General features: G+C 34.0%; 1 protein-coding gene across 1 annotated transcript in view; it reads right to left on the bottom strand.

Moving 5' to 3' along the window:
- Positions 1-24,595, bottom strand: part of PCDH15 (protocadherin related 15) — a 1,335,438-nt gene that overhangs the window by 47,267 nt on the left and 1,263,576 nt on the right. The window contains exons 32-33 of the mRNA XM_032491427.1: positions 10,153-10,368; positions 4,844-4,932 (exon numbers count right to left, since the gene is read on the bottom strand). Of these exons, the coding sequence (XP_032347318.1) occupies positions 4,844-4,932; positions 10,153-10,368 (305 nt within the window). The remainder of the gene's footprint in view (positions 1-4,843; positions 4,933-10,152; positions 10,369-24,595) is intronic.

The following is a 24,595-nucleotide window of genomic DNA, read 5'->3' on the forward strand; positions in this document are numbered from 1 at the left end:
TCATGTTACTATCAGTTTAACAAAAACAGTTATAGTAAAGGGTTGATAGATTTACAAAAAAGGGTAACCACAAGCCAAAAATTTACAAAGGAGTCACAAAAAGTAAATAAAATCCATGATAATACAAAGGAAAATTACCAAACCACAAAAGGAAGAAGAAAGGAACAAAGAGGATATACCAATTCAACTGCAAAGATAAGTTCAAAATGGCAATAAACACACATCTATCATTAATTACTGTAAATGTTAATGGACTAAATGCTCCAGTCAAAAGACACAGAGTGGCAGACTGGATAATAAAGCAAGAACCTTCAACATGCTGCATACAAGAGACCCACTTTAGGGAGAAGGACACATATAGATTGAGAGTGAAAGGATGGAAAAGGATATTCCATGCAAATGGAAAAGCCAAAAAAGCAGGTGTTGCAGTACTGATTTCAGACAAAATAGACTTTAAAACAAAGGCCATAAAGAAAGATAAAGAAGGACATTTTATAATGATTAAAGGAGTGATACATGATGAGGATATTACACTCGTTAATATATATGCACCCAATATAGGAGCACCTAAGTACATACAAGAATTACTAACAGAGATAAAGGGGGATATTGATGGGAATACAATCATAGTTGGAGATTTTAACACTGCATTAACATCACTAGACAGATCTTCCAGACAGAAAATAAACAAGGCAACAGAGAAATTAAATACTACAATAGAAAAACTAGATTTGGTGGATATTTTCAGAGCATTACACCCCCCAAAAATAGGATATACATTCTTTTCAAGTGCACATGGAACATTTTCCAGGATCGATCATGTACTTGGGCACAAAAGAAACCTCAACAATTTTAAGAAGATAGAAATTATCTCAAGCATCTTTACTGACCACAATGCCATGAAACTGGAAATCAACAACAGAGAAACAAAGGAGAAAAAAAGGAAAGCATGGAGATTAAACAATATGTTATTGAAAAAAAAATGGATCAATGAGGAAATCAAAGGTGAAATTAAAAAATACCTTGAGACAAATGATAACGAAAGCACAACCACTCAAAACCTATGGGACACAGCAAAGGCAGTGCTAAGAGGGAAGTTTATAGCGATTACAGGCCTTCCTCAAAAAAGAAGAACAATCTCAAATAAACAATTTAACCCACCACCTGAATGAATTAGAAAAAGAAGAACAAAAAGCCCCAAAAAGCAGCAGAAGGAAGGAAATAATAAAGATCAGAGGGGAATTAAATACAATAGAGATTAACAAGACCATAGAAAAAATCAACCAAACCAAAAGCTGGTTTTTTGAAAAAGTAAATAAAATCGACAAACCTCTGGCCAAACTCGCAAAGAAGAAAAAAGAGAGAGCACAAATTAGCAAAATAAGAAAGGAAAATGGAGAAATTACAACAAACAAAATAGAAATACAGAATATCATACGACAATATTATGAAAAACTATATGGAACCAAACTGGATAACCTAGAGGAGATGGACAAGTTTCTGGAAACATACTGTCCACCAAAACTGAATCAAGAAGAATCTGAACACTTGAACAATCCGATCACTAGAAAGGAAATAGAAATAGCAATTAAAAACCTCCCTACAAATAAAAGTCCAGGACCGGACGGCTTCTCCGGGGAATTCTACCAAACATACAAAGAAGAACTCATACCAGTCCTTCTCAAACTCTTCCAGACGATTGAAAAGGAGGGAATACTCCCAAACTCATTCTATGAAGCCACCATCACCCTGATACCAAAACCAGGCAAAGACACTACAAAAAAAAAGAGTTATAGGCCAATATCACTGATGAACATAGACGCCAAAATCCTCACCAAAATTTTAGCAAATAGAATCCAACAACACATAAAAAAGATTATACATCATGACCAAGTGGGGTTCATCCCAGGGACACAAGGCTGGTTCAACATACGCAAATCAATCAGTGTAATACATCACATCAACAAGAGAAAGGACAAAAACCACATGATCATCTCAATCGATGCAGAAAAAGCATTTGATAAAATTCAACACCCATTTATGATAAAAACTCTCGCCAAAGTGGGTATAGAGGGAACATATCTCAACATAATAAAAGCTATATATGACAAACCTACAGCCAGCATAGTACTCAACGGTGAAAAACTCAAAAGCTTCCCACTAAAATCTGGGACAAGACAAGGATGCCCACTATCACCACTCCTATTCAACATAGTCCTGGAAGTCCTAGCCACAGCAGTCAGGCAAGAGAGAGAAATAAAAGGGATCCAAATTGGAAAAGAAGAGGTAAAAGTGTCATTATATGCCGATGACATGTTACTATATATAGAAAACCCTAAAATGTCCACACAAAAGCTACTAGAGCTGATCGAAGAATTCAGCAAGGTAGCAGGTTACAAAATTAACGTTCAAAAATCAGTTGCATTTCTTTACACTAACGATAAATCAACAGAAGAAGAAAGTAAAGAAACAGTCCCCTTTAAAATAGCACCCAAAGTAATAAAATATCTGGGAATAAATCTAACCAAGGAGGTGAAAGAATTATACACAGAAAACTATAAACCATTGATGAAGGAAATGAAAGAAGACTTTAAAAAATGGAAAGATATCCCATGCTCTTGGATTGGAAGAATCAATATTGTTAAAATGGTCACACTGCCCAAGGCAATCTACATATTTAATGCAATCCCTATCCAATTACCCAGGACATATTTCACAGAACTAGAACAAATCATAATAAAATTCATATGGAACCATCAAAGACCTAGAATTGCCAAAGCATTACTGAAGAGAAAGAAAGAGGCCGGAGGAATAACTCTCCCAGACTTCAGACAATACTATAGAGCTACAGTCATCAAGACAGCATGGTATTGGTACCAAAACAGACATATAGACCAATGGAACAGAATAGAGAGCCCAGAAATGAACCCACAAACTTTCGGTCAACTCATCTTTGACAAAGGAGGCAAGAATATACATTGGAATAAAGACAGTCTCTTCAGCAAATGGTGTTGGGAAAACTGGACAGCAGCATGTAAAACAATGAAGCTAGAACACTCCCTTACACCATATACAAAAATCAACTCAAAATGGATTAAAGACTTAAACACAAGACAAGATACAATAAACCTCCAAGAGGAAAACATAGGCAAAACATTATCTGACATACATCTCAAAAATTTTCTCCTAGAAGAAATAAAAGCAAGAATAAACAAATGGGACCTAATGAAACTTACAATCTTCTGCACAGCAAAGGGAAACAGGAATAAAACAAGAAGAAAACCTACGGAATGGGAGAAAATGTTTGCAAGTGAAACCGACAAAGGCTTGATCTCCAGAATATATAAGCAGCTCATATGACTCAATAAGAAAAAAATAAACAACCCAATCCAAAAATGGGCAGAAGACCTAAACAAGCAATTCTCCAAGGAAGACATACAAATGATCAAAAAGCACATGAAAAAATGCTCAATATCACTAATTATCAGAGAAATGCCAATCAAAACTACAATGAGGTATCACCTCACACCAGTCAGAATGGCCGTCATTCAAAAATCCACAAATGACAAATGCTGGAGAGGCTGTGGAGGAAGGGGAACCCTCCTACACTGCTGGTGGGAATGCAGTTTGGTGCAGCCACTATGGAAAACAGTGTGGAGATTCCTCAAAAGACTAGGAATAGACTTACCATATGACCCAGGAATCCCACTCCTGGGCTTGTATCCAGAAGGAAATCTACTTCAGGATGACACCTGCACCCCAATGTTCATAGCAGCACTATTTACAATAGCCAAAACATGGAAACAGCCTAAATGTCCATCAACAGGTGACTGGATAAAGAAGAGGTGGTATATTTATACAATGGAATACTACTCAGCCATAAAAACCAACAACATAATGCCATTTGCAGCAACATGGATGCTCCTGGAGAATGTCATTCTAAGTGAAGTAAGCCAGAAAGAGAAAGAAAAATACCATATGAGATCACTCATATGTGGAATCTAAAAAACAAAAACAAAAACAAACAAAAAAAACAAAGCGTAAATAAAGGACAGAAATAGACTCACAGACAGAGAATACAGACTTGTGGTTACCAGGGGGGTGGAGGGTGGGAAGGGATAGACTGGGATTTCAAAACTGTAGAATAGACTACACTGTATAGCACAGGGAAATATACACAAAATGTTATGATAACTCACAGAGAAAAAAATGTGACAATGAGTGTGTATATGTCCATGAATAACTGAAAAATTGTGCTGAACACTGGAATTTGACACAACATTGTAAAATGATTATAAATCAATAAAAAATGTTAAAAAAATAAATAAAAAGGCAGAGGGACATGACATATATTTTAGAATAATGAAAATATATGTTGTTTAAAATTAGTCATCTTGGTTTTTATAAGAATAAGCTTCATCAATCTAGACACATCACTTTGAGAAATAGAAGTCCCTGGACTAGCTGGACTGCTGAGATAATGAGCTATTTGAATAACCTAGGGCCACAAAATCAAGCTATATACTCAAATAATGAAGTCATATTTCATTACTTATATATTTCTTATATGCAGCATTTTGAGATTATGTTGACCCATCCATCAATGCATTCTGAATAATAAGATCGTCTCACATCTAATTTTCATTACTATTTGAAGGTACTCTAAGAATCTTCACATATTTCAAATGAAGCCACCTATTTCAGGAAGAGTAAGCTAAATTATTTTTAAGAAGGTGTTTTAAAATATTTTTTTAATCTGAACACCGTAATGTTTAAAATGAACTACTCTAATAAAAACTGTAACCATATGAAAATAAATATATAAGTAAACAAAAATCATTACTCTGTGAGATCTTCTATCTTTTTTTCCACTAGAGTAGGGGGCACGTTAGAAACAATGACTTGCATATCCAGCTGATTGACCACAGAGACCTGAAAGTAGAGAAAACAATTCATTTGGCTTTTACTCATTAACATTTCTATAATCTATAATATACTATTTCCATAATTTATACAATAAAAATAACATTTTTCTTCCCTACTATGCATAAACACAGTGGTTTCCCATTTATAAATTTAACAATAAACAATATTTCTAGCTACACAATCTCTACTAGATGTTGGAATAGGCTGCAAATGACAGAGCAGTTGTTTACTATGAAGTTATAGAACCGTAAGTGACCCTAAGTGACTTGGACTGTTGTCGGTTTTGTGTTTGTTTCCTTGGTTTTTAAAAAGCATAAAAGAAAGTGCTTCTGTTTGTCTTTTAATTGGGTTATTTAAGAACATTCAGGAAAATAGAAAACCCAGCTTTTAGATTTTATAAATCCAGAGATATCATTTATTCATTGTGACTAAGAATCTTGGATATGAATAGTTAGAATAATTCATTCCATGAGACAACTATCTATAGAATTCATGTGTGTGTAGATAAAGAGATATATGCATACAACCTTACAGAGGGGGCTAAAATGAGCTAATTTAGCAGCTGTTTATGAATCCATAAACATCTTTCATGTAACATTTACAGAGTTTCTTCTAGGTTCTTGTTTAGAGTAGGCTTCACCGTGAAATACATCTTGCAAATATTTAGAGGAGATAAGGAAACACGTTTTGGGAAAGAGCATCCTTGGCAGAACCAAGATCTCTAAAGTGAGAGCATTTCTGGCTACTTGAGGAACAGCAAATTGGCCCATATTACTGGGTCTGAAGGAGTTAGAGGGAGAAGAGTAGAAAATGAGACCAAATTACCAAGGGCCTCACAGTCTTCTCTAATGACTTCAGAATTTCTCTGAAGAAATGGTGTGATATGAGAAAGTGCTGAGCAGAGAGATAACAGGGTCGGAATTACATTTTAAGATACCACTCTGAACACTAAGCCAGACTTTAGCAGGGCAAGAGTGGGAGCATGTGAGCAAGTTAGTGAGTTTGTGCAATAATATAGGTGGATTATGATGGCTGTTCAACTGAGTTGTAATGGAAGTATAAAAACTATGCAGATGACACACATATGGAGCATACCTGTTATAGTACCTTTATATATACACAACATTATTTACCAAGGAAGTAAATCTGTTGTTTAACAGAGAAAGGAATCAAGAAAATTTTAGCCTGAGGAACTCAAAGATAAGTTGGTCATCAAGTGAAACTGGAAAGACTACAGGTGGAAGAGATGTGATGAGAAAGAGGAATTCAGTTTAGGAAACATTAAATAGTTTAAATTAAATAGCTTAAACATTAAATAGTTTAGGAAACATTAAATATTAAATCTTTAGTAGATATTCAAGTGTAATGGTTGCATGTAAACTTGGACCTAGGGATTTGTTGTTCAGGAATAGACTTTGGGTTGAAGATACAAATTTGAGATTTTTTAGTATATTTTAAAGTTGTGGAACTGAATGAGTTGACTGTCAGTGAGTGCAGATAGAAAAGAGAACGAATGTCTGAGCTCTAAGAAACATTGACTCAAAGGTCAGGAGGAGAAAAACAGAACAGCCAGAGAGGCTGAGAAGAATGAACGGTGAGGTAAGAGACAAACAAGAGAGAATGGTGGCCTGAAAGCCCAGTAAAGGTACTAATTAATCAAGTGTTGCTGATGGTTCAAATAAGATGAAGACTGAAATTATCAGCACATAAGTGACATAATAAGTGAAAGCTGTTGATGATGTTGACATAAGCAGTTAAGGATGAGTGTTGGGAGAAGAATTCTGATTCAAGAGGGTTTGAGATCAGATGGTAAGAAATTAGAGTCAGCTCTAACAATGAATTCTTTGGGAAAGATGAGTATAGAAATGGAGTGGTAGTCGGAAGGAGATGTACGTTGAGAAGTTTTTTTAATATTATTTTCGAAGATAGGAAAAATAGCATAGTTATGGGAATAATCGAATAGAGAGGGGAGAGTGATACTAATAATGTAGAAGGGAAGTAGGAATGCTGGTGAGCAGAACTGGGTCTGTTGTACAAGCAGAAGTAATGGTTCCAGATAAAAGCACAGAGAATTCATCTAAACAAACAAGAAAAAAGGCAAAGAACATGGGTGAAAATACTGGCAGGCAGATGGATTTATTGGCAGGAGCTCTAGAAGTATTCTTCTGAATGTTTCAATTTTATCTTCCAGTAAAATATGATGCCAGTTAATTAGGCAACAGTGAGGATGAGATGTGGGAAGATACTGAGAGAGGAGTCTTTCTGGGAGAGAAGGAATGTGATTAGACCAGGAAATACAGTGTGGTTACTGGAAAACATAAGAGCTCACTTGGGGCTTTCGTCATTAATTTAAAGTAAGACTACCTAAATAATTGTATATATTTTGGCAACTACTCAGCCTGGGTATAAGTCTGGAGAAAAGAGAAAATTGGAATTAACTAGAGTTATCATTGTTTTTCAAGTAAGTGTGACGTAGGGCAAGGAAGTTGAATTTTTATGTGACTGAGTGCTTATAGTAATTGATGATGCACTATAAAACTGGAAGCAAGGAAGAAAAAACATGAAGGGTAGAGGGAGATGATAATATAGTAGGCTAAACAGGAAAGAGATTGAAGGCCATAAAAGAGCCCTGGAGTTAGCTGAACCCATTCCGTACGATGGTCAAAGAGTGGGAGGTCTGAAATGGAGGTTACAGAGGAGTTGAGGAAGTGGTAATGGCAAAAATGACTCCAGTTTTAAGTAGCTGCATTAGGATGGAGGGTAAAGCCATTGCAGGAATTCATTCAGGAATTGTGACTTCAGGACATTGGGAGAATCATCTCTGCATATAATGAAATTGCCAAAACTCAAGACAGGAGTAATGTTGGAGAAAGTAATAGTAACTCAGGAGCTGAATTCATTGAGATATGTTGGACATTGACCCAAGTTTTGGAAGATCACAGCAATAAAGTGAGGCAGTGACAGGTGATGAGAATCAAGGCTGATTCTTAGGAAGGATAGAGGGTCTGGAAGCAGCAAGGTTGTACACTAAGGACCCTACTCTGCCAGTGGGTAATGTGAAGACTGTGACAAATGAAGGAAAAAAAAAAAAAAAAAAAGCCAGAAACGAAAAGGCAGCAGTAGAAGTAGCATCCTCAGGGGAAAACCAGATTTTCATTAAGAAAGAAGGTTTTATCTAAATTAAAAATCGTATCTTCACTCATATTAAACATTTTTCAATGATTTCCCATTACATTTAGGAGAAAGTTCCAGTATTTTTAATATGGCCTACACCTTTTATATGGACCACCTACTTCCATCTCCAGCCCTGTCTCTCCTTCACTTTCCCTCCCTTGCTCTTCCAAGCTGAGTAAAGTTCTGTAAGTTATTCAGAACTGTCATGATTTCCCTTCCTTCTTGGTTCTGGCACATGTTTCCTCTGCATAAGTCCTTTTTTTTTAATTTTTAAATTTTTTTCTTTTTTGGTGGGGTGATAAGGTTTATTTATTAATTTTTTTAATGTAGGTACTGTGGATTGAACCCAGGACCTCATGCATGCTGGGCATGCACTCTATCACTGAGCTATACTCTACCCCCCTGCATAAGTCTTATTTCTCTCCATATCTCCCTTCTCTTAATGAAACGATTTCAGAATTTATCACAATTAGCATTTTCCTAGGAAGATTTCCTTGTATATATATTTTGATTTATAAATATATCACATTATGATTACTTTGAATTGAATCTTTCCTTCTAAGTTTATTTTGTATAATTTTAAAGGTATACTTCTATTTTCCACACAACAGTTTGTAGAATCCAAATAAGAAACCCATAATGGGAGGGTATAACTCAAGTGGTAGAGCACATGCTTAGCATGCATGAGGTCCTGAGTTCAATGCCCAGTATCTCCTCTAAAAATAAATAAACCTAAATACCTCTTCCCTACCACCAAAATAAAATGATTAAATAATACAATAACATTAAAAAATAAAATGCTTTTAAAAAAGAAACCCATAAACTTCACATCGTTTATGTACATATTACACATATAATCTAATAGTTATATTTTTTATGTTATTATACTGTTTTAATCATAGTGTAGTGACCTTATTGTTTAGTCCTGAATCACGACAATGTGCCTATCTTAAATAATATTAAGATAAATGATAACGTTATTTTATATAAGGCTTACAGATCTTAATTTGATCAAAAATCTATGTCAACCTTAACATCTTCTATGTCAAAAGCTTTTTGACTTAGATTTGCCTTTATTCATTCTATGGCAGCTTTACTGTTATAAACAAGAATGTTCCAGCCTTCATATCCATCACAATCAGCTACACCATTACCTAAGAAGAAAAATATTTGGTCATTGATATCTGTATATATTTGAAGATTAATCTTATCCCAATAACTAAATGAGAACAGTGAAAATGGAAGATTTAATAAGGTGTAAACAACAAAACAAAAATTATACTTGATTCTGTCTTTATGTGATACATGTTTCCAATATTAACAATACTTATAACTTTTACTAGCTTCATCAGAGGAAAGTCCATAATCCACACTTCCAAAGTTGGAAGCAATTCTACACAATAGATGCTTTGGCACTGAATGTTTTTAAACAACATCAATATGAGACTGCCCTTGGGAATAACCTACCACTGAGCTTGTGTACAGCCTAAGAAAAAGGCGGACTAGAAATTGATATTGTTGACTGAAGCCAAAAACAGCTTAGTCAAGGATCATCAATGTCATCAATGGGGATTTTGGTAAAACAAGGAAATCACATCTCCTGGAACATAAATTTGCTCCAAAACATTTCCTTTTGTTTCCTTAATTATAAAAGGCCTAAAAGTAATTTAAACAGTAATAAAAATTTCATACACTTTAATTTCTCCAGCACAACTCTGTGAAACATTTTAAAATTCTAAGTGGCTCTAGCCAACTTCACATAAAAAAATGAGATCTGCAGACCAAACAAATCCAATGCTGTAGACATTGCTGTCACATTATGATAAAAGCATTACAATGCATTTCCCAAATGTCAGAAAAACAAACGACTATCAAGCTATATATTTTTTTAAATTTCTCAACTGTAAGTATTAACAACCTGGATGAAAATTCATCCCATTTATGTTTTAGAAAACCTATTTCATACAAATGGAGAAGTTCTATGAGCTGAAATCAATGACCCCTAGCTAGTACTGCATGTAACCCCCCTCATTTGAAGTTTTATCTACTTACAAGTACGTCTGCTTTGCCACTTAGTCCCTTTCCATAGTCGTCAGTTGCAATGACTTGAAACTTGAAATAGGATCTCCTCATGTTGTGGAAAAGCATGGCTGTTTTGATCAGCCCTGTGTATGTTTCCACTACAAATCCTTCTTTGCCCTCTTTAATTGGTGGAATTATAAGTCTGTACGCCATGGCACTGTAGTTGCCAGTATCTTTATCAGTAGCCTAGGAGGAAAAACACACAGGTTACTTTTAAAAAGCAGGAAACAATAATCTTCATTAAGAGGCTTATTTCCATTTGTAAGACTGATGTCTCTTGTGCAATAACAACAAAATAAAGCCCTCCTAAAGTTGTATTTTCCAGGTATCATTATGTAGATTTATGGGCTTTGTGTCCACAGGTTGAATGATTGTTACTAGAATGATAATAACTGCTGAACTGTGACTACAAAAGACAGACACGAACAGAGTCTAGTTGATGAACCAAGTGTTTTGACTGGCATGTTAGATGGATTCAGCTCTGGACTGTGATCCATATTGGTTTAAGGATAGGATTGGGTGTTTACCTCACCGTTGTCTTGTGTAATAAGCCTAGCCTGTGATTTTTTTTTTTTTTTTTGGTCTAACCTACTTCCTAAGGGGGAAAAAATAAAATAATGAACTAAAATATCTCAAATGACAACAGGATACAGTTTAGAGCTTTTAAACAATAAATTTAGAGATGAATAAAGATAATTCTAACAAATATGCTTCCAGAAAGATGAAAAATTAAGAGTAAAATAATTCTCAAAATGAACAAGAAATAAAATGTCATGAAAGAAGAGTTTGTTGAGATAAAAAAGCAGTCATTTCCACAAAGGCTTTAGATATTTGAATCAGCAGACACAAAGCAAAAGGGTCATGTTCAATATGTTTCAGTAAATAATAGAGATCTTAAAATATAACTAAAAATGAGAATGGTTGAACATGAATAAAAAGTATCTTCTAGAAATTAAAAAATAATAATAATTGAAATTAAAAGCTCAGCGATGAAGTGGTTAGCAGATTAGCCAAAGGGACAAGAGTATCAGTGAACTGAGTGATAGAGCAGAAGTCAGGTCTGATGCATTTGGTGTGGCTAAGAACCAGTGTGCAAGGAAATCATTTGCCTAGAATGTTATTAGTGAACTTAAGTATGAATAGTGCAAAACAGCCATGTGTTTTTTTTTAAATAAACAAACTATTAGGAAATAACCTACCTTGTTTCCTTAAAAATCGGAAAAAAACCCAGAAATACTCTATAAAAAAATTATGAATCTAGTGCATGACTATTTAAACAGTAGTAAGAGGACATCTAACGAGTTTGGCTAAACTAATGCCTAAAAATTAAAACTGTTTTATCATGAAAACTGTAAGTGAATCAAATTTACTGAAGAATTAATGTCACTTTCCTTATTCCGTCAGCTTCTTTATAATAAAAAATTTATACTGGGTTCCTGACACAGCCATTAGTATCTGGAAGAGGCGACCCTGGAAGATTGATGCCCTGACTTTTGTGAGTTCCTCTTAGAGAGCAAAATCAGGAAGTTTATGTCTAGTGCTGTTTTTTAAAAATGAAAGTCAGAAATGAATATTATAATTATACTTGCTATAATTATTTTTTAAATGAAAGCTAAGACACAGGAAAACCACTTACCCATTTCTAACACCTCATCTGGAAATTTTAATGCACACAGGTGCCCAACATTAAGAGAAAATCACCAAATAATTGCCTCTATCATATAGGAGAGTAGGTGAGCCCATTCCATTAATTTTCTCACAGCCTGAAAAACTGTTCCCCTCTGTTGCCTAAATGAATACTATGGATGCAGAATAATTAGCAACGTCCAAAGAACTTCCAAAGCCCATTAAAGTCCAATAATGCTAACTTTAGCTTCTCAATTAGACCCCGTTTTAACATTGAACAGCACTGAAGGCTCACTCTCCCTGAAATAGAGTGAAAGTATTTTAGTATGCCGGGGTAAAAATACTCAAATCTCACATTACCACTTATTAATGTCAGTATATCAAGCTGAATTTGCAAGGAGCAAAAGCAGCAGCAGCAGCAGCAACAACAACAACAACAACAACAACAACAACAACAACAAAAACAGTTTTGGCTTCTTAAACTACTTGAACTTGGCTTCTGTACTTTTAGAAACTACAAAGAAACTTTCATTTTAGAGTCCTTAAAGATGACATATCCAACATACAATAAAATACAAATAAGGAAAAAGTCTGATAGGTGGGTCTATTTATAAGGCTATCTAAGGCTGCAAAAACAAAAAAAAAGGGGAAAGAAACATTTTAAACATTTTTGAATAAGAAGGCTTAGTGTTTGATTTTTTCATAAGAACATCAAAAAACAAAAAAGGACCACAGTCCAATAGAAATAGAAATCATTCTAATTTCAATATATCCATTTATCATTTACTTAACTGTAGTAAAGTAAAAGTCTAATATAATTCGGAGATATTCTACTGAGTAAAACATAACTTGATGTATAAACAATAATTTAATAATGTTTTATAAGGACATGCAACCCAGAATTACAGAATTTTCAGGTTTTATTATTTTATAATAGAATTTGTCCAAGTTTACTCTTAAAGAGTGGTGTGAAATATCATGCAGTCATAGCTATTTGAAAAATTAAAGAAACTGAACTGAAAAAATAGCAAAATATTCATTTTACTATTTTTTAAAGTTATACACTGAAACATGCTGTATTACAGAAGGCATGAGAGTTCAAAATAAGCAAGTCTTGCATTTATGCGATAATTGAAGAAATTTGTAGTTTAGTTTCCATTTCCTTGTAAAACATTTTGGAAAATAAGTATTACCTCAAAAATAATTTGTTCTTTTCCTCATCATTGCTAATACAACATGACCATATATTCCTCAACGATGCTTTGAAATGAACTCTGAAACCATTTGTTCTAACTTTTCATTCATGTGGAAAAGAAAGAAAAACTAACAAAAGAAAACATACAATCTCAGCTCTTTGAGAGAGGAAGCTAAAGTTTTTAAAGTTGATTTTGAATCATAAATTGTTACGGATTTCTACTGAAAGCCTACTTACTATTAAAATGTTTAAGACATTTGTACTATTGCAAGAATTCTGTGGTTGCAAATTCTAAATCTTTCAGTATTCAAAGGAAATTAAATGACATACTCATGATTTCTAACTTTCTGGTTCTTCCTTAAATTACATTACATTCAACCAATCTGAATCAAATTCAGTTTCTTCTCAGCTGCTACCCTTTCATCCCTCTTTCAACTACCATACTCGTTCCTCTTTCCGTCTTCTCTTTGCCTAGTAAGGGCATCACTACCTATGAATTGAACTGAGCTAAAAATCTCAGTAGCTTCTTCAACTGTTTCATCTCACTCCTTGCCTCTATACTCCTAGTCCATCAGCAAGCACTCTGTGCTCTCCTCTGCAATATTGCTCACTTCAGTGACTTTCTCTCAAGCTGATGTTGCCCAATTTCAGGCTCTCTTGTCTCATTTTTTAATTGAGCAATAGCTTAAAAATGACTGATAGCTCCCCAAAGATGAACATCAAGACAAATCTATGGAGTATTCTTTATCTGATCCCAGTTTAACATTCCAATTCCTTGTCTTACATTTGCTCCATTTATAATTCTCCAAGACCAACCACATCATCTACTGTTTTTTCTAAACAATCTTTCACAACTGTTCTCTCACGATTCCAATCTTTGCATGTGCATTTCTTCTATCTTACAATGTCTCCTGTCTGCTAGAGCACGTGATGCTCACTCCTGGACTAGACTTACGGCACATGCACATCCAGATACTCTGAATATGTATATAATACTGAACAAGATGCTAAAATGCCACCTTTAATGACTGCTTTTGTGTCCTGACTCCCCTGAGGAGTGCTGCTTACACCTGCATGTTTCCAGTAGCACATTTTATTTATTTTTTACCACAGCATTTACACTGGCATATTATAATATTTATGTGTCTTCATTACTCATAAAATTTGTTTCTGTTTATGCTTTTTATTCTAGTATCATGTCCAGTAAGTGGTCAAATAAATTTTGGTTTAAATGTCAATAGAATACCAGAGATCTATCTTTAGAAGTGACAGATGTGAGCTCGGGTCTGCCACTTACTAGCTACATGATCTTGGGCAAGTAACTCTCCAGGGCTTAAAAATGTAAAATGTAAAATGAGGAAAATAGAACATGCTGAATGGAGTGGCTGTGAATATTCACCGAAGTATAAAATGTAGTGCCTGGAACAAAGTAAGCAATCAAGATTAGTTATTGTTGCTACTATACTATTGCCATCTTTTCCATAAATACTTTGTAGCTATCCAGTTTTTCTCTTCTGTTTCTTATTACGTACTGTACACTGAAAAACAGTTATTACCTTTTACCTTTTGTATGGGGCTCTATATTCACTTGGAGCAGGACTATTTTTAATTCATCTTTGTATCTCATAATCCTCAGTGGCCAGTGCCTGCATGTAGTATGTAGTTAGAAAAATGTTTGTTGTAAGATTCAGTCTGCCACTGAGAAAGTATATACTTTGATGTCTTTATAATGAATGCCACATTTTTTACTGATAAGAAAACAAAAATATCTAAATAGGATATTTTTGTTTTTATGTTACTATTATGTAAGATACTTACCAGAGATTAAACTTATCACTTTAGAAATGGTTTATCAAGAAACTGAAGAAATATTTAAGAATGCAAATCAAATAGCTATTATATATATTATATAATGAAGACTGCACAGTTGATAAATAACATATTTTCTAGAATTATGTGATCATGGATGTAACCCATGGGCCCAAAGCTTCTAATAGAGAAGATAATTTTTATTTTGGTATATTTAACTGTACAGGTTATTTGAACTGGGGATAAACTGATTTATTATTTAAGAACACAAGATTTTTGAAGTAAATTTGATCATATATTTATTTTTAATTTTAATTATTCTTAATTTTCTCATCTTTTACATTTTTGTCACTTGGTTTCCAGATTGACTAGCAAAATATATTTCAAGAATTAAAAGTTAAATTTAAAATAGAATATATAACTTTTTTGTTTAATCCCCTTGAACATACATAATTTAAACTTATTTTTGTTCCCATCATTAGATTATTTAATGTTCTTCATTTATATGAATTTCGACCACCTTGCTCCATTAAAAAAAAATTGAGTATCTTTTCATTTAAACATCCTCACATATATTTTTACAATTTTAAAGCAGAGTTAATGTTAAAAGATAAATAATGGCATCTTTCATTAATGCAAGAAGGTTTAGAAAATGAATAATACATAAGAAGCCTACTTCCCTTCAATTACTAAGTTTAATAGAAAGTCAGGGGAAACAAATAGCCAAGCATTTGAAAATTAAATCTCAATGTTGAAGTCTATGCATTCTATCTGACAATGCTTTATTGTCTATCTAGCAAGAAATTAATAAGCAAAAACCAACAGCTTTACTACAAAAAGAAAAACCTTTATAGTCACTTTATAGGAAAAGAGTGTGTCAAGGGAAAATAGAATTCAATTTATAAACCTTTTACCTTGGAAAATAAATTGTGAACTTTCAAAAATAGATTGAATATAAAGTGCTACAATGAAACTAATGGTTACTAAAAGAAAAGCCTTTTGTATTGTTAAAGTGACACTAAATGTAAGGAAGGCTGTACTTACCACTCGGAATGGTGTTATTTACACATAGGACAATAAAATCTGTCTCCTTGAATATATATAAATGGAAGCATTTTAATATAAACAACACATTCAACAAAGCAGTTGCTCTCTGCAATGCTCTTCATTTAAATTGGTGGTGTTATGGAACTCACTTTCTCTCTCCGTTTCTCTCTGTCCCTCTCTCTCCGTCTCTCTACACGTATATATATATACACACACACACACAAGTAAACATACACATATACAGGCACATATATATGTGTGTATATATATATATACTTTTCTACTTTGAAACATAATGTATTTTATGTCTATATGCACCATCTAACAGGTTTGCTAGGAAGAAACAGCTGCAAAACTAAACTAAAATTCCTGTAAAATAGTCTTTTGTTGGATAAAATTCTTAAGTGAATTGGCCCCAAAATGATACACTATAAAGCAGAGTGGCCAATATTATAATTTCATCTTGAGATAGTACAGTAAAATGTTAGTATTTCCAATTGCTGCTTTTTGGAATATTTTTCTTCTTTGAGCACCATGGATACGACTGCAATAATTTATGAATCTATTTTTACAAAATTATTAAAATGTCTTTGTTTTCTTCCTTATTTTCCTTTTTAGAAATCCCTAAATCATTTCCATCTAATTATTCTTGCTCTGTGTTATTTGGAAAGATAAAAAATAACAAATGGCCAATAGTCTCTTATAACATGTCTAATACATAAAATATTTGATTACTTCTTGCTTACTAGAGAACCACTAGGAAATGCAAATTAACAAAGGAATATTAAAAAAACTCTATAATTGTATCAATTTATAGCCATTATTAATATCTTTAAATATGCCCTTTTATATTTACAATGTACATACACACTTTCTGTAACCAATATTATACTATCTTTATTGCTTTATAACCTAGTATTCATTAATTATCTATTAAGAATTCTGTTTATTTCAAACTAAAGAGAGTATATTTCTATTTCAAATAAAACACAATATTAAGAGTAGGATAAAAGTTTATAATAATCAAATAAAATTATTTAAAAATAGAAATAAAATCTATAGATTATTGTAATACCACCCCACAGAACATCAGAATTAAAGCTTGAAAGATAGTTACTAGATGATATTTATATTTAATAAAATTGCTAAGTTTTTTGGTTGTGTGTTCATTTTGTTCTGGCTAAAAATGGCATTGGCCAACCTCTGTTTAACCTAATTGCCTTTGGCCAATCTGCTCCAATCTAAGTAGTTCTTCAGTCAATGAAGAATTGGCATTGACAATAATTAAATACAGGTTGAGTGTCAGCATTACAGAAGAATGAATAGAAGATTATATTTAAGGAAGATCTGGGAAAATAGAAGAGATTATCTGAAGGTGTAACTGGTGTCCTGCACTGAGCTAAGCATTTGATGAATAGAATATCATTTAATTTTCTTAACTCTGGTAGTTAGAAAGAACAAAAGCCATTCTGTAGACACCATTCCTGAACCTTAGAGGACTTGATAAATGACCCAAATCACACAGTTGGTGAGCAGAACCTGTCATCTTTGACTCTAAGGCCCATGCAGGACTTGCCAATAGACTTATTGTACTAGAGGACTCTGTGGTGGCTAAAGATAATGCCCAGGCTCCTTGCTTCAGAGAGAGATGACACCTGTACTAAATTGATAGATTGCATCAAAAATGGCCCTTTAATATTTCTCATTTTAAGTCCTATGCAGATACTATCAAGGTCCAGTGAGAATTAAATTAAGACTAGTAGCTTCATCCCTATGCCTCTCTTTCAGGACAAAGCAGAACACAGACACTGGTGAGAAAGAGTTGTTTATGTCTTATACTGGTGGCACTTCTCCGTTAAATGACCTGTTAATATTTCAGTTGCATTTGGTGCTCATCAGGCCCTTATAAATGTAGGTGCAATTACACATTTTCATGTGTTCTTTTCCTTTTCTCATTAGTTATCCCTAAATTTCATGATGATTATTAACATAACATAACGTTAATATGCTCAGGAGATGCGAGAAAAGATTATGTGTCTTGCTGTGACTCATTAAAGTCAGAGAAAGGACTGTTTCATTTTTCTACTTTTGAACTGATACTTCATTTTATATTCTTGAAAGATAAATTTTCTGCTGTTTAGAACTTTCTATTAATACTTTGTCTTTGATAAATGGTATTTTTGACCCTATCTATCAAGGGAGGAGGTTAAGCGATGTCTTTAACATTCTTTAATTGCTGGCCTTTTGTAGTCTCTGGAATTATTTTTTTTTAATATGTCTTTAGGACCTTCTTTTTGAAAAGTCTATTTAAGATATTTTACAGATTTCTTGATTATGTTCCTATTTTATTTAAGAGAACTTCCAAGGGTTTTTTTTTTTCACTTCTTAGACATATGCTCATTATCAGAAGATAACTTCATCAAGTGTTATGGTTTGCTATAGTATAAGGCCCACCAAATCTCAATATGCCTTTTTAAAAAATATCCTTTTTAAAACTGTTCTGTGCATAAGTTGATACTGGTACTGCCCAAAGCCTGAAATTTCTCTTAGCTTTGCTGTTAGGGTTTGTTTTCAGAACCTCACACCTGTATATATGTATAGATTTTTTTTTTCCCTTAAATTTGCTCTGGCTTCCTGAAAGGGAGATATCATGCCATCATTAATTATTAACAAATAAAATATATGCAAAAATATATGCAGTGTCAAGATAATACTACTCATTTAAAACATATAAATGTATTTCATAAATATCAATCTGACCATTGCTGATATAAAAGAACTGACCACCTCATTTAAATATGCAAGTTAAAAACATTATATTGATTACTTCTCTATGGGATAATATTATAATGAACATAGTAAACTAAAGTGTATTTCAAAGAGAGCATTTACCTAGTCATTACATAATGGAGGAAATTGTTCTTATATTAACTTTCAGCTTCTATAATTATTCCTTATTCAACCATTAAGATAAGAAGAAAATGAGTATTCTATACTGATGCTAAAGGGGAGTCCCAGAAAGAGAGTCCCACTGTGTGGCTTCAAGAGTGATGATAAAATACTGACGCATTCAACAGAATTGTGTTTCTAATAACTTATATGCACTGTGCATACTGAATTAAGAATATCTGGAGTATGAGATTACCATTATTTTATAGGGAAAAAGAACTACTCAGATAAAATAACTAATAATGACTGTGAACATTTATTGAGAGATTTCCAGGAGCCAGGCACTGTGTCCAATGTTTTATATGTATTTTTTCACTTATAGCCACAAGAAATTCACTAGATAGTATTGTCATCGTTTGTTGAGCTGAAGCTTACAGAAATGTTACACAGCAAAGTAGTATGCATTTTTAAAGGATAAACATCTAGGTTTGCTGGCTTCATTATGCACTTGAAAAAGATAGAAATTTAAATATTAAAATTTTATTTTTATGACCTTTATGCTTTGTATTTATTAACCTGATCTTTGATGATCTTGGGATTTAGTATTTGATTAACCTTTAATCAATATCGACTTAAATGAAAAGTTCCCTAGTTCCCTGAGTAATTCTCACCAGGACAGGAGTAGAGGAATTCCGAATCTATTCATTTTCTGCTACAGGTGTGCCTCCCACTCCCCACTTTTTTTGCACCTTTGGTCTCAGTCTCATTCCACACTCTAATGTTAGCTCTAACCCAGAATAGTAAGCCCACAAAAAGCCCCTCCTTCAAAAGTGATTGTCTCAGTATCACCTGGCCTTCCCCTAGTCAGAGTTACCTAACCCTGCAGTGAGTGGCTCTGAGCTCACCCCCAGGCTTTCAAGGTCTGGAAGGCACACCTTGCTTTTCCTGTGAAGCATTTCCCCTGCTGAGTGCCTAAATCCTTCTTCCACCTGGTTCTTCTAAGACTTCACTCTGTTCCCTTTCACTTACTCTTCCTACTCAGCTAGAATTCCTGGTCAGTGCCTTAGATCATAACACAGCAGCCAGGACTTTGCCTGTGCTCATGTGTCTTCAAGGATTTAGCAGACTCTTTCTGACTTGTGGATATGATGACACAATTTTCAGGTCCAAATCTCATCTCTCTGGCTCTCAATTCTGAATTCTGAAACCAGGAACCACGTAATCTCATGCACTTGTTCATATCAATTTGCATTCCCTAAACCAATTTCATCTTCCAGATCCAAACTAGCATCCTTGATTACCAGCACCTTTGGTCACTGCCACCGATAACATAGTGTTGCATCTTCCCACAACATGCTTTCCTGCTAGAAACCATAAGAAGACTATGTGGCATTGTTTCACTAAGACTTAAATATACATACTTCCTTAATATTAACGACACAGAGGACTAACAATAAAAATATGGACCCCCTCCCCCTTGGTCAGAATTATTTTTGTTATATCTTCCAAGAAAAACAGCTTGAAATTACCAGAAAATTGAATAACCTTCTTTTTGTTTTTATGAATTCAGAACTTTTAAAGCATTAACATTTTTACTTGTATTTTCCAAATTATATCTCTATCTGTAACCAGCATCTAGATCAAGAAACAGAGCATTATCAGTCTCCCCACAAGAATAACTATTCTTACTAGATATCCTTTTCCTGTTTTTGAACTTTAAACAGTCTTAAGGAATTTTGTATTTTTTGGTCTGAATTCATTTACTCACATATATGAATGTATATACAGTTGCTGGACATTGAGGTGGTTTTCAGCTTTTTGGTATTGCACTGGATTTTTTTGTACCTATCTTTTATGAGTATATGCATGCATTTCTGTTGGATAAAAACTTAGGAGTAGAAACTGAATCAGGGGATATAAACATACTCACACTTAGTAGATGATGTCAAAGTATTTTTCAAAATGTTGTACTAATTTATATCCTATCAGTAATATCTGGGAACTTTAGCTGTTTGGGAATTTGGTTTTGTCTGTCTTTTTTTATTTTAGCTATCCTGATGAGTATTTGGTGATTTCTTGTGGTTACTTTTGTTATTCCTTAATTGTTAGTTAAGTTTAAAGTCTCTTTGTATATTCTTTGCCAGTTTTTGTGTCTTTATGCAGTGTCTATTCCAGTCTTATCCCTAGCTTTTCATCTTGGGCTTTTCGTTTTGCTTTGTCTTCACTCATCAATTGGTTAAAGTTCTTTATATACTCTGGATTGGAAATCTTTGACATTGGCTGTAGCATAGCTCAGAGTCTATTGGCTTCAGGTGGTAATAAAGTCCTTCAAACTACTATGAAATTCGTTGACTTTGTCTTTTCATGGATTACTGGGATCATAAGAGGTCATGACTATCTAGGAAAAAAAAAAATCCTGGGAACAAACAAAATGAGGCACTATAAAAAAAGAGATGTAAGTTTACAAAACCTAGTGTAGCTACCACATAAAGTTTCAGGATCTACCTGATGAGAATCTCTTAAGAGTTTTATTATTCTGATTCATTAGAATGTACTTTTTGTCAATCCAGACATATCTGTGCCTGTCTTTGAAAAATAAATGTTTTAAAGTCTCTTTGTAATTCCCAGATACACAGTGGCTTATGAACTAACCAATGTCAATTATAGTCTCCTTAGGTAGACAACCTTTCTCCAGGCCTGCTGGTTTTCATTAATGTAAATTAATTCAAACTACAAGGGAGAGTCATTCATTCCTTATATGACTTATTTGGAACTATATTTTCTTCATAATTCATTTTAAGGAAATTTAGTACTTTTCTCTTCTTACTGGTAGCATGAATAGGCAATTCAAAATTAAAATGTATTTAGAGAAGTACGAATAAAAAACTCTTAAGAAGCTCCTTTTTTATTATTTTTGCGTAGATTGGTGTTACAGGTCTCCTGTGTCGGGTCAGTATGATGCAAAGTAAATGGAGGCTTAAGAAATTACAGGAGTGCTTCAGACAAAAGTAATTCTTATTTGCTTGTATTATCATTGGAATTGTATCTGCAATGCACTCCTCAGTTTCAGAAGGATTCTGATTTTTTTTAAAACTGGGTGGTAATATTCCTGTCAAGTGGTGGAATATATATGGTCCTTGAAACCTAATATAGGAATGCATACATAATCACCACTGCCCCACAACATACAAAATCTCCTACAAGAAAGTGCAGGCTTGACTCAAAAGATAATATTCCACATCTATACCTTGGATTGTTAGACATTTAATTACCTAAAAGAGATGCAGGCATTTAAATACATTTCTAATCTCACTAGAGTGTGATCGTACTTTGAAATACATGAGCCATCAACGAATTTAGGAAAGGCAAAACAATTTGGCCATTCTCCAAATAAACTACTTTTTCTCTTCGTGTACATGCCTGATGAGTTAGAATCTATAAAAAGTCCTCAAACTCACTACTTTTAGGGAAATTTCCAGTTATGAAAACCACTTTTTGTCTACTTTTAAGGGCCCAAACTTTCCTCATTCTTCAGACATTTACAGCCTTGAAAAAAAACAGTCTCATTCCTATGGTAAGCAGCAAAAATTAAGGCAATTCTTAAGTTACATTGAAACCAACAAGTGTAAACTGAGTTACTACTATGTAAGTGAGATGATTTCAGATCTCTCTTTTGGACAATAAAAAGACTGATTTTTGCAGACAAGGTGAAGAGAAAGGGGTTAAAACTCACATATGTGGAATTATTATATATGAACACTCCGTTTCTGGCTACAAAAATAGATGTGATCTTGTCCATTTATACTAATAGCAACACAACTATAATTTTGTACTTGTTCAGACCAAAAAGTATAACTGTCGTGCAACAGAAACTTGTGACGGTATTTCATCTCTCTCAACTTGTACCAGGGAAAATGCAGGCTTAAAATGCATAGACTCTTAGAAACAGAGTAGTTAGTAATCATCTGTTTACGTATGCCCCACAGAATTCCAAAATAGACACGAAGTCATTTCTAAAAATACATAATATATAATTATATAAAAATAGGTAAAGAGAAAGATGACAAAGAATAAAAGTGGAATACCTCAAGGAAACCAGAGAGAAAGTTAGCATGCCACATGTGTAATGCTTTTATCTTCTAAAATTGCAAAAAACGAATCAAATATTTGACACTGAGACTCCAGCAGATAAACCAAAAAGAAAACATTATTAACTGCAACATAATCTGTGAGTACAAAACAAAAATAACACCAGTTATTAGGAAAAAACAATTTTCTTGATACCTGGTTTCTCTGGAGGGGTTAAATCAATGGAAAACTGTGATAGATGTATAATATCCATAAAGATACCACCAAATGTAAGCTCCTAATTTTGACAAGAAGGGAAATTCCCAGAGAAATGATAGGTCATGTCACTCAGTGCTGGAATCAGGACTGAGAAAGTTTAATTTAAAGTGCATTTTATCTGAAATCGATATTTCATTCAAGTATTTCATGGAAAGTCTTGGTTCAACATGTTAAAAGGTAAAGCTATATGTAAAAATTAATAAAATTTCAAACACCAATTTAAGATATATCTATAATATTATTAAGTTTGTGAGGAAGCATGATGCCTGCTTAGATGAAATTTGAATTCTAGTAGAGAAAGCAGACACATAGATAACGGTATGTGTTTACATGCTAAACTATATATACAGTAATTCAGTTACAGGGTCATAGCCACGAAGGCAATAAACCCTCAGGCACCTATGTGCATTCACTTTGTTCAAGGTACAAACCACAGGAGGTTAGGTGGCATGCCAATCATAAAGGAAACCAAGGGTTAGTAAGATCTCCTAAGAAATCACTCTCTTGAAACAATAAGTATTTATACAAAGCTGGGTTTCCCATAGTTGGCAAAAGGGAATCAGAGTTTCTATTTTAGGGGGCCTTAATTCAGACTAGTACTTGTTTACATCTCTATTATACAGAGCAACTAGGTAGACAATTGTCATAAAGTAATTCACTAGCTTCAAGTGACATGCAACATAAAAACTGTGAGACACAAATGGTGCTTCGGATCTCAGAATTAAATAAATCAGACTATTTGACCTTTAAAGTGTAGTTCTCAAATGTAACAATTCTTTCAGGGCACTTGGCTTTTTTTCCCCTATGCCATTGTTTTCCTAACGTAAATAACATACTAGCCATCAGGAGTGGGTAAAGACATTAAAGGGTACCTTTAACACAATATCTGCTTTAAGAGAAGACAACTATGGTCCAGAGTGATGAAGTGTGATTTCCATAGAGAGTTAACAGCAGAGCCAGAACTGAATCCAAGTGATTTGCCTCCAGCCCTGTGCTCTTCCACTAGGAGGTGGAGAGCATTGTCACTGGGGCAGAGTGCCCGGCTAGGCACCCTGGCTTCACGATGGACGAGCGATACTCATCGGGCAGGTTACATAGCGCTTCTGGGACTCAGTGTTCTCATCTGTAAGTTGAGAATAATAGTGGTAGCTACCTCACAGGGTTTCTGTGGGGAATGAATAGGTTAACTAATTCCTGACAGGTGTCTAGAGTACCTAGCAGAGTGAAAAACACGAAGTGAGGGTTTGCTACTAGTACCATTTTGACATGATCTAGGTGTGAGTCTGACCTAGTAGAAGATTCTGGGGAAACACTCAGTCCTCAAGGAATTGCTGGGATTGTTTTCCATCAGACCCACATGGGTAGACAGAGAGCCAGGGACCAGGATCCCTCAGAGGAACTCCACTCTGTCTAGAAGTAAATTATGTGGCTCTCTGCATTGTTAACCTTGCATATTTCTATACTTTTTGCCGCTAAGGAGATTTGCATCCTTTAACCATG

The sequence above is a fragment of the Camelus ferus genome, chromosome 11 (genome assembly GCF_009834535.1).
Source record: "Camelus ferus isolate YT-003-E chromosome 11, BCGSAC_Cfer_1.0, whole genome shotgun sequence".
Classification (NCBI taxonomy): Eukaryota; Metazoa; Chordata; class Mammalia; order Artiodactyla; family Camelidae; genus Camelus; species Camelus ferus.